This window comes from Schistocerca gregaria, chromosome X (genome assembly GCF_023897955.1).
Source record: "Schistocerca gregaria isolate iqSchGreg1 chromosome X, iqSchGreg1.2, whole genome shotgun sequence".
NCBI lineage: Eukaryota > Metazoa > Arthropoda > Insecta > Orthoptera > Acrididae > Schistocerca > Schistocerca gregaria.
This window is the reverse complement of record NC_064931.1, coordinates 679866260-679883520: the sequence shown is the minus strand read 5'-3', so window position 1 is coordinate 679883520 and position 17261 is coordinate 679866260. Positions and strand designations below refer to the sequence as shown.

At 38.0% G+C, this 17261-nt stretch overlaps 1 protein-coding gene across 3 annotated transcripts in view; it reads right to left on the bottom strand.

The window, feature by feature from the left end:
• Positions 1–446: 446 nt before the first annotated feature.
• The window catches only part of LOC126299042 (DAZ-associated protein 2-like), a 42772-nt gene continuing 25957 nt past the window's right edge, over positions 447–17261 (bottom strand). The window contains exons 5-6 of one of the 3 annotated variants that reach the window (XM_049990694.1): positions 6871–7072; positions 447–5566 (exon numbers count right to left, since the gene is read on the bottom strand). In XM_049990694.1, coding sequence (XP_049846651.1) covers positions 6890–7072 — 183 coding nt within the window. In that variant the 3' untranslated portion in view covers positions 447–5566; positions 6871–6889. Of the gene's footprint in view, positions 7073–17261 lie in introns of all 3 variants that reach the window. The other 2 variants (XM_049990693.1, XM_049990695.1) reach the window with 2 other exon arrangements.

Genomic DNA, 17261 nt, shown 5'->3' with positions numbered 1-17261 from the left:
TTCCTCAGTCACTAGCTGGTATTGCAGGTGCAGTGTCAACTGCTCAAGCACCCGGCATTTGCCCACCTAACAGCAGACACCCAGCTGCCTGAATGCCCACTTGATTAGAATGCCGACCCCTGCTTATGCACACTCATCTGTCTACCTGCTGGCACAATGTGGTAAGCCATGGTGCAATGTGTGTAATTTGAGATACTTCAGAATATGACTGAAGGGTCAGACTCTCAACTGAAATATTTAAGGCAGTCTTAATACAGATCATGTCTTTACACAATGATATTCTAAGATTACCCTCCAGCAATCTCCCACAAGAGGAACTACACAGTTAGGGCACCCACACAATAATTATATTAGAAACATTTCACTGAAGCTAAAACACCTTTTGAATGGGAAGAAAATACAAGACAACTGTTAACATGAAGAAACATGCCAGTTAAATACTCAAAGAATAAAAATGTTTTATCTTTATTAACTGTTGTAATATCCATTTAATGCCGTTACATTTTTGGCTTTAGAGTTTACCATTCCATTCTTTACAGCTTTGTTGCATTGCCAATTGTTTGTACATCACTAACTACTTAAATTAAACAGTGTAACAAAACTAGTAACAAGATAATATAAAAATAAAAATGAAAACAGGAATAATTTAGTTGGTAAGTTTACAAAATGCAGTTGACACTTGCTCATGAATTGTCTACAAATTTTAACACTGACAAAGTCATTACATTACAATACCCCTATAATTTATTAAAGCTACATTTCCAATATGATTCATAGTTTCATTTAGAATCTCTCTTTGCTGTCACAGATCAATGGTGGAGGGTTGAAAGGTGGACACACACACACACACACACACACACACACACACACACACACACACACACACACACACACACACAGAGAGAGAGAGAGAGAGAGAGAGAGAGAGAGAGAGAGAGAGAGAGAGAGAGAGAGAGAGAGAGAGAGAGATTTGTGTGTCAGCACAGTGTATGCATTCAGTTACAGTGGAGAACCAACTTTATTGGCAGGACACCCCACAATAATGATGCACACTTCTGTGACAACATATTAACATGCTTAAGGTAATGAAAAACTGTCCAGACCACCATAGGCTGGCTCTTCTCTCTAGGCACTTGTTTCTCCAACTTCAAAATCAAAGTAACTTCTTATATTCAGTGGTGCTTACAGCATTTTACAATAAGTGTCCTGTCATTTTCATGTAACTGTTGCCTTAAAAGGGTAAAGAAACTGAACCCATAAGCACATCTGTACCTAATTTACACTGTAACAAATGGAGATACCAAACAGTAACATGGCTCCACTGAGAAATAAGCTGTGGTGAACTACACTTCCAGAGGTTACAATTTTTTTCACTGTATGCCAGCATGCTGGTCTCAAAAGAAAATTTACTAATAGTACACTAACTACATTACAGATCTGCAAGTCCAACTTTTCCTTCATCACTGACTTACCTTTATCTACATGCTACTCTTGTTTGAAGATAATACGCAATTGCAGAGTTATTACTGGAAGTCTTTCTGATTAAATTATACAATCCTTTGCTGTAAGACAGCTTTATGTAATGATGATCCTGTGGAATAAGTATAGATGAAACTGTGGTATCCCAAATTCAACCCATTATTAAAACAAGTATGTAACAAGTGGAGGCTGGCTGGCTTGTGTTTTGATAAAGATACACCCACCCTTCAAATTCAATAAATTTTTACTGAAACTACTAGTGTCCATTTATTTATGGATTTTAAAAAATAATGAATAGATAGCCTCTGTTTATCTAAAAAAGGAATTCTAGCTCTTGAGCAAAAGGTGACCAAACTTTTAAGCAACCTTTGATATAAAATTTCATTTTATCACTTTAAATACCATCTCTCATTTTAAAAAATTTCATCCACAATGAGTATATCACAGCAGTAACAAATATACTAATACATATTATACCCACACTGAAATAAGGATTATTAACTTTCTCCAAATTTGTTATATAGAAATTTATTGCTTAACTGGAAATTATTCCTCTTCATTTACAGCCAGTGCAGGTCAGTTCGAGGTAGAAATATCTCTTACATACATGAGTAACCACATGTATATTTCAAAATTACTTAGCAAAATGTCTTAATTATTAGATATTTAAAATGTGTGCGCAAAAGGAGATGGCGCACACAGGTGTGCTCCAAAGAGTGTGATAAGCCAGATTATTAAGAATAAATGACTCGAACTCTGTGTACAACACTGGCTTGTAACTAAATACATTACTTTTGTAGAAATCCAGGTACTTTTATTTCAGTAGTAATGTAATTGTGTCTAGTTTGGCACTCAAGTTCAATAACGCCAATAAATTTGTACATTAACAGCATCCTTTCCATCCGATCACCTTTGAAATTACTTAAGAACAAAAATCCACCTTTTCTGTGCAAGTAAAATATACATGGCCATTTTAAAACTTTGCAACACTCGAAAAATCTTGGAGGTTAATAGTACGAGTTAAAAACTTAAGTGGGCTGACTGTATAATTTCAAAATAAATAAGCTTTAAATGCTTGAATGAAATGTAATACTGAAATACTGAAGATATTTTTAATATGGATTTATTTACAAACAATGTCATATGAAGTAATATCAATGGTAACAGTAATAGCAACAAACTGGACCTGACATTTGAGTCATTTGCTTTGGAATGTGGTAGACAAGAATGTTACAAGGAGAAAGATAATCCAGCAAGACATGTCACATCCAGGGCTCGTGCATATACAGCAACTGATCTGCCAAACTCACATTTATAACGAAACAAACATCTTTCAGATTTTGCAATTTCCTTATGAGTTATTTTTCCTGCATCAGCCACATTATTTAGAAATGCCAAACAAATATTTTATTTGTTTTGTAGTACTCAACATTAAAACTGAAAAGATTCTTGTGAAGTTCAATAAAATAGAATTTAAGACTGAAGTAGTTAAAGCTGATGATACTCTCATTAAGATATTAAGATATCAGTCTTAAGATACAAAATTTTTAACTGACAATTTTCTTGATTTATGTAACATCCAGTCAAAGGATAACAAGACTAATACCAGATCATCAATACCTATTATATTAAATGTATTTTCAGAACTGCAAATCTGTGCATCAAAGTTACTCATATTCCATTTCAGAATCTTATTAAAGTCACAAGACTTATTTTGAAGCAGACAAAGCCCTTTGTGAGGATAAGCAGATAACTTGTGAATATGAAAAAACAGTGAATGACTTATTTTCCATAGCATGAATAATTTCCAAACCAGTTTCCATGTTTCATAATAAAGAATAAGTCCTTGAATTACAGTAGTTTGTTTCATTTCTATCAGCACATCACTATAAAAAGATCACAGTTGACTGTATTACCTGAAAGAGTGTGTGTGTGTGTGTGTGTGTGTGTGTGTGTGTGTGTGTGTGTGTGTGTGTGTGTGTGTGTGCACATGCACACACACACACACACACACGTGCATGCATTGTTACACCAATTAAGTTCTTATATCAACTGCTGATTCATAGCTTTGAATAAACTATTAAAGTCTAAAATTTTGTTGAATAACTTTATCCAGATTGAATCTAACACTTTAGTGTTAAAACAAGTGTCTACAAAAATTTCAAAATATCACAGCACTAACATTGAATTTAGATGTATTAGCTGCCTTGATTGTTTCACAAACTTCATAACATGTGGGCAGCCCAATTATACTCCAGAAAGTGGAATAAAACACAAAACACAGTTATGTCAAGAGCCACATTTCTCCCATTCCTTTGAAACACTCGTCACCACAAGTGATTGTACCACTTATTTTTTCACACAATACCCACTTAGTTTGTGAAAAACCAGAAAAATTTTCATTCTGAAATAAAATCTTTGTGATCTAATACTGTCTCTACCAATAGATTCAAAATTTTTGAGCTCACTGAATTCAAGTAATATTTTAGTCAAACCTGCTATTAAGTCTTAAATTTTGTACCCCATGAAGCTGCAAGTAGCAATTACAAACACACATTTGTATTTTCCACTGCAATATTCAGGAATCAGTAATTCATAGTAAACAAAAATTCATAAGCATAAACAATGTACAAAAAGTAAATACTTGTACTAACTGTGTTAATTGCTGCATATTCCAGATTTAATAAATCTGCATGTACAATGGAATGCTTCACAATATTCAAGCATTGTTCTACAAAATTGTTATACTGTATGAATCACTCACTAAACAATTATTCTATTATTGACAAAAACTGCAAATGTTTCCAAAGAAAGAAGTTACACTTTTCAACAAAAATTAGTTCATACAGTGATTTGGACTTTTCCTTTAAAACACAAGAAACTTACTTGTAACAGTCAACATATTACTAAAACCTCATAAACAAAACTTTAGCTCTTTCCACAATGCAAATTTTTATCAGTTTGATACAAATGTTCATAACTGCACATTTATGCTGTTGCTATGCCCCAAATTATGACCAATTATTTAACAGTAACAGGTTTTTTAAAGCCAAAAATTGTAATATCACAGTTTCTCATTTTTAGCACACAGTGAGGACTAACAACCAGAACAGTTCAGGTAGTTCTCAACAATAAACAAGTGCTTTAAAGCCTGCAATTATGCACACTACGATCACCTTACACATGAAATTTTCAACAATTAATTTAAGAAGTAAAATTTCCACATTTTTAAAAATATTGCAGAATATATGTTTTACACAGTTTCAAGTACTAAACCCATATTTGAGAGTACCTATGAGGATCAGTTGAGTTTGTTACACATGCAAATTCTGAGCACAGTATACGTGATTAATTTCTGTTTGAACTTTAACACAAAATGAAGAATTACACAAATTTGGAAGCAAAAAGCAATTTTCTTACATTTGTCACAGGTGCTTAACTTTTTCTGGATAAAATTAATACTTTATGATAACCAACAAAATTTTGAACATTCTAACTTTTCAAAAATTTACAGAATGTCAATTACTCAGTACCAAATATACTGCAATTAACAGTGCCATTTTAAAAATTACTGTTTATACTCTTCTCAATGCTTTAATGTTTTTGTAATGAACACATCAGGTCACGAAACGGGAACTAAGTGAACTGTAGAAACTAGAAATTTACAATACATATGGAACATTAAGGTACATTTTTAACTTTTGTGGAAATATGAGAATGATGGCAACTACTGTTCTGTACACAAGGATCAAATTGTGTTGAACCCAAGTCTTAACACTGGCAAATAAGTTATCCTTCAAGATATACTGAACTATAAAACTGTGGTCATTGAATAAAAGAATTTATTGTAGTGGTTTTGTCAGTAGCCCACTTCAATTCCACCCATATTAGTTACAAATGAAACTGGTCCTGGGCACATCACTTTCTGCTGCAAACATCAGGTTACAATGTAAGAGCAATCCTTATCACACCACCTACCACAGAAACCTGATTCTGTGAGTGTCTATGGGGTTAAACACTTGCAATAATGGGCTGAAGCATCATCTAACAGCAACACTCTTTTTCCTGAGGGGGAGTCCAAAAACTTCTGTAAAAATCATTAAAGCTGTATGGGTACAAAACTTGACATAATGGATACATAAATGTTAAAAGGATAACTTTTTCAATACTTAAATTCGTTTATGAGACTTCCTTACACAAATGTCTCCCAGCAAATTCAATTTTATACACGAAGGATTACTTAGCACCAAACATTAAAACACTTTGGACAAAGTTGCAAATGCTGTTTGGGTCACCATATCCAATGAAGACACTAATATAAACCAAACAGCATAAAAATGAAAATAAAAATTTGGTGCTGAATTCTGGTACAGACTACAATTAAGATGTAGCATATACTAAATAGCATAGCAACATTCTGGCTAAATACAACAATTCTTTTACATATACAAAGCACATTAATTTGGGGCTTAGTCTTGTGCACTGTAATGCACATTTATAAACAACCTGTTTAATTAAGCAAAGAAGTTTTACAGTCTTAACTGAACACTGTGTTAACTTACAGAAATAAAATTTTCTCTCTCTCTCTCTCTCTCTCTCTCTCTCTCTCTCTCTCTCTCTCTCTGACACACACACACACACACACACACACACACACACACACACACACACACACACACACACCTTCCGAATATGAAATTTGTTGACTTAGCTAAATGTTTGTAACTGACACTGTAGGCCTCAATGTATCTTAGTATACATCACAAAAAATGTACACTAATGAACAATATCACTCCTTATCAGTCACCTTTTCATGTTCCTACTGTGGGCTTACATCTTTTTGTTCACTTTATTAATGTGATTTATACCAAGAGAAATGACCTACAAACTTACATATCACCACAACTAACAATCCACACTGTCAAATTCCTTTTTGCAAGTATGTGCCAGGCCAACCTCCAATTTGCAAAAATTAGATCGCATAAACTACAAATGAACTTAAAACATTTCAAAAATTGTATGAATGATTATTAAATCTAAGAATTTCAATCATCCATTTGTCAGAATTTCTTTTTGTCTTCTGGCTTAGGTACATACATGGAAAACTTTTTCATTTTTTACATTATTTTCAGTAACCAAACACACTACTGTCACCCATCTCATTCAGCAACTTTTATCATCAGACAGAAATCAGAAGTCAGCAAATATTTAAATAAAAATTTATCATAGACTTCATTTGACAGGCAAAACTACTGTGCAACTGAAATGAAAGTTTTGACAACAAAATGTTTACTAATTAATGCTGGTGTGAAACAAAGATTCTCCACCTGCACATTTTGAAATGTTTACTTTTTCATTCCCTCTCTCCATTTCTTTTTTGTTTTTGCCTACCTGCTCTGTGTTGCTAGTCCTACCAAAAAGTATAACCTCCTTCACTTCCACCAGCTAGAAATGAGCCTTTCTTTTGAGAAAGAGCAACATTGTGACCAGCCATGGCAGCAAGTTGAGCAGCATTAGCAGGCACACCAGGTGGTGCTGGAGGTAGTACAGGCTGAGCTATGCCATCAAAACGAGCACCAGCATCAAATCCATTCTGAGAAAGAGAACAATTAATAAAACACACATCAATTAGTGTACTATACAAAACAGTTTTCATTTACAGTGGATGACAATGACAACTTTTCCATTAATATAATTTAGTCCAAACCACAGGCTCAGTAATAAAGCGAAGTAATTCAATCTAATCTGTTACACTAGTAAAACCCATACTGAAACATGAAATCAAAACTACAAGATGAACTGTATCTTCACAAGCTTATTTTCAATCAACCTCCAGTGCTCATCACAAATCATAATATTTACATCTGCTAAAAAATACTACAACCATAAGAAGTCTGAGTGTAGGAAGGAGTCATTCTATTATTACAAATTTCTTCTCTAATGTGTGTGGTCTTTACAAAAAGACAGTCAATGGAGTTTGATACTTTCAACCATTTTAACAGACCCAGAGAAATGGGTGTACATGTTTTTCATGCTAAATTAACTTCTGCTGGTCCTTAAAAGTGTGAAACTGAACAGAACTGAGCATGCTCTCAGTGTCAGACCCTGAACAGTCAATGCACTACACAAAGGAAGTGGCTACTCTGGTAGGAGAGTACTTGTGGCACGCACATGGGGTTTTTTTAGGCTAGGCAGTAGTGCGACGTGTCCTGATGAACACTCACCAGTCAACATGCAGGCAGGGACGCACTCAGTGTAAAGACTCTTCAGCTATCAAGATATTAACAGTAAATTTTCAGAGTGTTTGGAATAAAGTTCCTGAATTTACTGCCCTCCAGGAAGCATGTGGCGCGCAAATTATTCTTGGAACTGAGACCTGGCTGAACCCCGAGATAGGAAGTTCTGAAATATTTAGTGAGAGTTGGAACGTGTATCAGAAAGACATTAGATGCCGCAGGAGGTGGTGTCTTCATTGCAGTTGACAAAAATATTGTGTCTACTGAGGTCTAAGTAGAGTGTGATTGTGAAGTTATCTGGACACATTTGACAGGGCTAGGAGAAATAAAGTTAATTGTTGGATGTTATTACCGGCCACGACGTTTCACTGCAACAGTTCTAGAATCATTTCAAAGGGAGTCTACACTATCGCAGAAGTACCTGGATCATGCTATATTAGTCGGAGGAGACTTCAACCTACCTAGTATAGACTGGTAGGTCTATGGATTCATTACAGGTGGTGCAGACAAGCCATCGTGTGAATTACTTTTGAACACATTATCCGAAAACTGTCTTGAGCAGCTAAATCGACAGCCAACCCATAATGGAAATATTTTAGGTCTGGTAGCCACAAACAGACCAGACCTCATTGACGGCGTCAGTGTTGAGACAGGGATTAGTGATCATGATGTTGACATTACAACTATGGTTACGAAAGTTTAGAAGTCGGTCAAGAAGGCTAACAGAGTATTCTTACTAGAAACAGCAGATAAGCAGTTGTTAGCATCCCACTAAGTAAATGAATTGACTTCATTTACTTTTAGTAAAATGGATGTGGAAGAATTGTGGGCAAATTTTAAACACATTGGATAAGTATGTGCCGAAAAATTGGGTTACGGATGGAAAAGACCAACCGTGGTTGAACAACACAATTTGGAGAATGCTCAGGAAGCAAAGATAGGTTCATGCGCGATACAAGAAAAATCGGGAGAATGAGGACAGGCAAAAGTTAGAGATTCGTGCTGCTGTAAGAAGGGCGATGCGAGAAGCATTCAACCACTACTGCCGTCATACCTTAGCAGAAGATCTTGCTGAAAACCCAAAGAAATTCTGGTCTTACGTAAAATCGGTAAGCGGGTTGAAGGCTTCCATCCAGTCACTCATTGATCAATCTGGCCTGGTAATGGGAGACAGCAAAACGAAAGCTGAAATTTTAAATTTAGCATTTGAGAAATCTTTCACGCAGGAGGATCATACAAACATACCACCATTTGAGTCTCTCATAGATTTCCGTATGGAGAACGTAGTGATAGACATCCCTGGGGTTGTGAAGCAGCTGGATGTGTTTAAAATAAATAAATCTCCAGGTCCTGATGGGATTCCAATTCGGTTTTACAGAGAGTACTCTACTGCATTGGCTTCTTACTTAGCTTGCATTTATCGTGAATCTCTTGCCCAACCTAAAGTCCCGTGCGACTGGAAAGAAGTGCAGGTGACGCTTGCACATAAGAAGGGTAGAAGGACGGATCCTCAAAACTACAGACCAATATCCTTAATATCGGTTTGTTGCAGGATTCTTTAACATATTCTCAGTTCGAATATAATGAATTTCCTTGAGACATAGAAGTTTCTGTCCATGCATCAGCACGACTTTAGAAAGCATCGCTCCTGCGAAACGCAACTCACCCTTTTTTCACATGATATCTTGGGAACCATGGATGAAGGTTATCAGACGGATGCCATATTGCTTGACTTCCAGAAAGCGTTTGACTCCGTGCCCCACTGCAGACTCCTAACTAAGGTACGAGCATATGGGATTGGTTCCCAAGTATGTGAATGGCTCGAAGACTTCTTAATTAATAGAACCCAGTATGTTGTCCTCAATGGTGAGAGTTCATCGGAGGTGAGGGTATCATCTGGAGTGTCCCAGGGAAGTGTGGTAGGTCCGCTGTTTTCTATCTACGTAAACGATCTTTTGGATAGGGTGGATAGCAACGTGTGACTGCTGATGATGCTGTCGTGTACAGGAAGGTGTCGTCGTCTAGTGACTGTAGGAAGATAAGGTGACACAGGAATTGTGATTGGTGTAAAGAATGGCAGCTAACTCTAAATATAGATAAATGTAAATTAAAGCAGATGAATAGGAAAAAAGAATCCCATAATGTTTGAATACTATTAGTAGTGTAGCGTTTGACACAGTCACATTGATTAAATATTTGGGCGTAGCACTGCATGTCAGATGTGGGGCGTATAGTCTTCGGTTCACTGGTAGAATTTTGGAAGGATATGGTTATCTGTGAAGGAGACCACTTATAAAAACACTAATACGACCTATTCTTTAGTACTGCTTGAGTGTTTGGAATCCCTATCAGGTCGGATTGAGGGAGGACAGACAATTCAGAGGCAGCCTGCTAGATTTGTTACTGATAGGTTTGATCATCACACAAGTGTTACGGAAATGCTTCGGGAACTCTGGTGGGAGTCTCTAGAGGAAAGGAGTCGTTCTTTTCGTGAATCGCTACTGAGGAAATTTAGAGAACCAGCATCTGAAGCTGACAGCAAAACAATTCAATTGTCAACATAGGTTTGCATACGGACCACAACGATATGAGACATCAGTTCTCATGTGGAGGCATATAGATAGTCCTTTTTCCACTGTTCTCTTTGCAAAGTGGAACAGGATACCCTCAGATACCCTCCATTAAGCACCTTACAGTGGCTTGTGGAGTATGTAAGTACTTTCAAAACCAATGTAGGTGCTTACAGTAAGATTTCTGCATAAAATGTTAGAAAATGGCAGAAATTTATCAGTGTTTCCATTCAATAAATGCATGAGTAAGCTATCTGTCCAATAAAATTTGAACACTGGCTTATTCCTATTCAAAACATTCATGAAAATTTTGTTCTGAACTGTACACCTTTCCATCATATATGAGCATCATACAGCATTGCAAGCAGTGTGACAACATTTTTTTTAGTATGGTTCCCCAGATTTTACAATTTTTTTTAAACGACTATCTTACTTTCAGCTGTTAGAATTTTGTTTTGCAATTGCAGTTTTGGCATCAAGCCATTGTCAAGCATCTACAAAACATAATAAAATTTGTTCAATGAGTAAGAATTGTGGTTCTTTGAAGGCACTTAAATTTCAATTTCTTCTAGAGCATCCATTAATCTGCCTTTCTCTACGTTGTGTAGTACCTTTAAAGATTTCTCAATACTGCTGGTTTTATTGTTTCATAGATGTGCATTAAATGAAGATTTACAGTTTTCACTATGTTCTTGCATGCTCAATCTGTCCCACACAAATTTTCCAATTCACCACATTTGATTTAACAAATCCCTGATTATGTAAGTGGTTTTTTGTGGGTTGTGTGTGATTATTGTCGCTACTTTGTTCATGGGGAGCCAGATTCGTACATTAGCTCTACAAAAATTATTGGCTATTCTGTCTGTTAGAACAGCCGGCCTGATGACTATTGTTTGGAGCATACATAACAGGACTTCCTTGATACATTAAGCATATATGCAATAATTGAAAAAGGCTTTACACAATAAAACTTGTTTAATGTAACACAGGCAAGATATAATATACGCACTGTGAATCACATGCTCGTTCGACTGAAGTCGAAGTTAGGGTTTTCTTAGCTTCCTGCAGAAAGTCTCGAGAAAGTTTTGTCATAACAGTAATCAGAACTGATGGTCTTCAAAAGACTCCATTGATTCATTGGACATGGGTGATCTGAACACACTTCTATTTTTCTTCACAAGGTTGAAAACACATTCTGGGGTATGGTGAGAATAGACAGCATTACTCGACAAGTTCAGTTATATATATATGAAGTCCAGCAGCTCCATAAATTCTTTATATTTGTGCCCAACTGAAATCACTTGCAGCATATTGATTAGCAGCCAAAGTGTCATCTACCCTGAAGAGCTGTGAACTGCCTCTAAAGCTCATTATCACATTTGTTTCATTCTCTTCCTTGCATAAAATGATAGGAAACTTTGCACAAAAAACTAATGGAAGAAAACAGAGCATCTTCAATTTTGTCTAACTTAGCAATTTGAGTACACTGTAACACATCCTTGAATGGAAACTTAATAATGATGTACTCACAAACAGTGCAAAAGTAGTTTCTCACTGATGAAAAAAGGAATTTATCCATATCCTGGAGATCATCCATTATGTTCTAAGTCTGAATGCTAATAACTAATCACCACTTCTTTGATTTTGAATCAAGTTTTACTCAACTTCAAGCAATGATGAGCTTTGGACAATTTGTGGCTTAAACTTCGTGAAGAACTGTTTTTGCAAATCCATTAGAAGTTCTAATAAAAAGTGAACTTGTGGCAAAGTAGTCCTTAAGAGCAACATTCAATTTTTCAAATACAGGAAGTCGAAGGAAAGTGCAAAAGGCCTTGTTCAAGTTTGAGGACAGGAACAAACAATTTTTCCTCACATGCAGCAGAAATCTTACTTTTCAGGGTCAGTTTGTTACATTTGGAAGCAAATGGTCTCTCTTAGTGAAACGTGTAGCAGTGAATCAAGAATTCTCTTCTCTTACTCTGGATCCCTTCTGTTCAACTCTAAGTATTCTTTTTTGAGCATATAATAATACTTAATTGAAAAAGGAAAGAAGTAGACCCCACTGGTTAACAATTTTGTCAGAACATCTGCCTGAAGATAAGCACCTAATACATTCATGCCTTAGAATTTTATGTTTCTTTATTGTGCAAGTTCTGAGGTTTCCGACAGTAGTGGTTTCTTCTGACACACTGCTCAAAGAAATAAAATGTATCAACAAAGATCTCATCCACTCTATGTGTTAATATTTCAGCAACTTTTCAGCTCTTACATTAATCAGATGGCACAGGCAACCTATGTTGCACCCAACTGGGATGAAGCATGGACCCAAATACTTGCATTTTTAAGTTATTTGTTTCACAACACCTAGGGTATCTACTACTAAATTACTCATGATAGCAACTGTTCTCTGTTCAAATTATTCTTTATTTACACCAAAACCTTTCATGAAAGTAGTTTGGAAAACCAGATTTATGAACTCTGCTTTAGTTACACTTTTTGGTAACATTACAATTTCAACCATACAGTGAAGGTATTTACCAAGTTTTGCCACTGGTGTACTTTATTTAGGACCAGAAAACCTGGATTTTCTGACAGACTTCCACACAGCATTTCTTTGTGAAAACTATTAAAAGCATTTTTGCATCTAAGTCCACAATAAGTTTTGAGCTTCTGTAAAGCACTGCAAATCTGATATAATGCATTCCATTTATTTTGGTGATTCTGACCTTACAATATGCAATGTCACTAGGCCACACTTGTGGTCACTACTCCCTCTATCCGTCACAACGCTTCCTATTTGCTCATGACTGTCGCTATGAAATCTACTGTTACCCCAAACAGTTTTACTTCACATGAGCTCCGAAATTAGTAGTTAAAAATAATTTTCGGAGAAAGCATTTAGTATAGCTTCAGCTGATGTTTGATGCCTGCACTGACTTTAAACATGTCAGTTACCAACATATTAAAGGTGAATTTAAGTGGCCATTAACTGCAATTGTACAAGTCACCTTTGTATTTGAAATGATCGCTTCCCCATCCTCCATGCAGAACACTAAGCATTGTGTCTAAATTTTGTTTATCATAAGAATTAACTTTGTGTAAACAAATTGGATAATTGTTCAGCAGCTGCAGCACACGTACACTGGTTTTATGCTCTTGACCATAGATCCTATTTACATATTAGCTATTTTGTAACTACATTACAAGAAATGAAACCAAAAATAAAAATGGCTTAAATGACTGAGCACTATGGGACTTAAGGTCATCAGTCCCCTAGAACTACTTAAACCTAACTAATCTAAGGACATCACACACATCCATGCCCAAGCAGGATTCAAACCTGCAACCATAGTGGTCGCAGAGTTCCAGACTAGCACCTAGAACCACTGTCACTTCAGCTTGCTGAAACCAAAACAGTCTAATGTTTTAACAGTCACCATTTTTCCTTTATCATACTTTACCTCTAGTTTATTTCGGAATTTGTGTAGTCACATTTCTGTACTGTTGTGCTACTACTGTCACGCTGTTTAATACACACAAAAAAGTTTGGCATCACCACAGTTCAAGTGCACCAAAACCTGGACAGAAAATTTGAAGAGAGATCAACACGAACATCATTTTCACCCTTTTATTGCTCATGAAAACCATACATTGCATGTTGTACAACCATACAGTGAGACCTTCAGAGGTGGTCCAGATTGCTGTACACACCGGTACCTCTAACACCCAGTAGCACATCCTCCTGCACTGATTCATGCCTGTATTAGTCGTGGCATACTATCTACAACTTCTTCAAAGCACTGTTGGTCCAGATTGTCTTACTCCTCGGTGGCAATTCAGTGTAGGTCCCTCAGTGGTTGGTGGGTCACATTGTCCATACACAGCCCTTTTCAATCTATCCCAGGCATGTTCGATAGGGTTCTTGTCTGGAGAACATGCTGGCCAGCAGTTGAGCGATGTCATTCTGAAGGAAGTCATTCACAATATGTGCACGAATTGTCATCCATGAAGACTAATGCCTCGCCAACATGCTGGCAATGTGTGATTCTTGACTTTCTCCCGGCTTATTTGATAATCAAAATATCCACGGATGTACTGCCAGCTTATAGTGTCCAACGAGCACAATATTTTGGCGATCAAACATGTCGCCATCATCCGGTGAACTGACGGACTGAGCTCCGGTGAACTGACGGACTGAGCTCCGTACGCTATGGCTGCTCAGGGTAACTGGGTTCGGTCGCGGCGGCGGCCGATTTAAATACCGTCCGCCCGCAGCGCGCTCCCTCAGCCGTCCGTGCCCTGCGCCACGGTAGCGCGGCGGAACAGATTGCGACGGTGTCTGAGATGACGACGGTGTGATGGCTCTGTCCGCCGTGGTCGTCACAACTATGCGTTTGCTCGATTTACTCTTGATTAACCCAATCGCTGGTTCCCAAGCCTTGCTAAGATTATAGCCACAGTCACGGTTTATGAGGTCATCATTGGTGCGAATTTCGATGGCCTCTCCAACACTGTCCCAGTATCTCGACGTCTGTACCAGAATCCTCGTGTGGTCATACTCCATAGTGTGATTTTCCGACAAACAATGTTCAGCAACCGCCGACTTGCTCGGATACATCAGTTGAGTGTGCCTCTGGTGTTCACGGCATGGGAACCAGCGATTGGGTTAATGAAGAGTAAATCGAGCAAACGCATAGTTGTGACGACCACGGCGGACAGAACCATCACACCAACGTCATCTCAGACGCCGTCGCAATCTGTTCCACCGCAGTACCGTGGCGCGGACAGCGGAGGGAGCACGCCGCGGGCGGAGGGTATTTAAATCGGCCGCCGCCGCGACCGAACCCAGTTCCCTGAGCAGCCATAGCGTACGTATCTCCATGCCGGCACATTCACAGGAGCTCAGTCCGTCAGTTCACCTGATGATGGCGACATGTTTGATCGCCAAAATATTGTGCCCGTTGGACACTATAGACCGGCAGTACACCCGTGGATATTTTGATTATGCTGGCAATATGGTTGCACTATCAGTTGGAGGCTGGCATTCACATATCTTACAGCTGTCACGGCACCTTCCATGACCACCAGTGATATACGTCGGCCCCACATAATGTTACTCAAAAAACAGCATAGAACCTCCACCTTGCTGCACTCAATGGACAGTGTCTAAAGCATTCAACCTGACCAGGTTGCCTCTAAACACGTCTCCGCCAATTGTCTGATTGAAGTCATGTGACACTCATCGGTGGAAAGAATCTGATGCTAATCCTGAGCAGTCCATACAGCACGTTGTTGGACCTATCTGTACTGTGCTGCATGGTGATGTTGCAAAGACAGACCTCGCCATGGACGTCAGGAGTGAAGTTTAGCATCATGCAGCCTCCTGCACACAGTTTGAGTCTTAACACGACATCCTGTAGCTGCACAATAAGTATTGTTCAATATGGTGGCATTGCTGTCAGGGTTCCCAAGCCATAATCTGTAGGTAAGTCACCCACAGCAGTAGTGGCCCTTGGGCAACCTGAGCAAGGTTGGTTGGTTGGTTGTTTTAGGGAAGGAGACCATACAGCGTGGTCATCGGTCTCATTGGATTAGGGAAGGAAGTCGGCCGTGCCCTTTTTCAGAGGAACCATCCCAGCATATGCCTGGAATGATTTAGGGAAATCACGGAAAACCTAAATCAGGATGGCCGGACACGTGATTGAACCGTCGTCCTCCCGAATGAGAGTCAAGTGTCTAACCACTGCACCACCTCACTTAGTCCTGAGCAAGGCATGTCATCAACATATCCTGTCGATGTATCTCCTCCATGTCCAAACAACATCACTTTGCTTCCCTCCGAGACACCTGGACACTTCCCTTGTTGAGAGCCATTCCTGGCACTAAGTAACAATGTGGATGCTATCAAACTGCAGTACTGACCGTCTAGGCATGGTTGAACTACAGACAACACGAGCCGTGTACCTCCTTCCTGCTGGAATGACTAAGTGATGGGCTGTCTGACCACCAATGTCCAATAGGTGCTGCTCATGCATTGTTTACATTTTTGCATAGGTTTAGTGTCATCTCTGAACAGAGAAAGGGACTGTGATACAATATCCACAGTCAACAACTATCTTTAGGAGTTCTGGGTGATGCAAAACTGTTTTTGATGTGTATGTAGTGCAAAAAATGGCCAATGCTGCTTCCTGCTCCCTATTGAAAAAACATGAGTGAATGCAGTTAAAAAGTGGCTTTAATATTTTACTATATGTCAATATCTCAAATATGCTTTCACATCACCCACAGCTAAGGCAGAAAAATTAACCTGTATTTAAGTCAGGAATTATAATCAGTCTCTTTAAATTACGATATTATGACAGCTAAGAACGAGAGCATATTATGCTTCAAACCTGGTCCCTTAAGACGCTTGCAGTATTGCTAGATCTTTGGTAAATTCTGTTAAATTAAATGTCTTTCTCTGCCCTCTCTTTTTATATCTTAACTGCAACTATTCACATCATTGCAGTTTAGTTGGACCAGCTGGCTGGCATCTATTGTCCAAATTAAATATGCTGGTAAAGCTGTCCCATAATATCACTTAACATGCACAAAATGCACAGCTTGGCTTCAGCTTTATGTGAAGCATAATTCAATGAGATTCCAGCAAACCCGCAAGAATGTGTGGTATAATGTTTACATGTTTATTCTTGTGATTAACACAACATACAATCACAGCTTCCTGTCTGGCAGCAGTCTTCAACTCCACACAAGAATATCAAGTTTCACTTAATATGATGTTCTGTCATCCCCTTGTTTTCTGCCCTAAATGAGCCTTCCTTTGTACTAGCCTGAAACTTTTAGTAGTTCTCTACTGATTTTACTATCATTTCCGTTTTCCTGTCATTCCAGTCAGTTCTTTTAATTCACATCCAACTGAATTTAATCTGTCCTTTCTCAACACTGTTAGATCCTTGGTAAAAACTTCAGCTTAAGA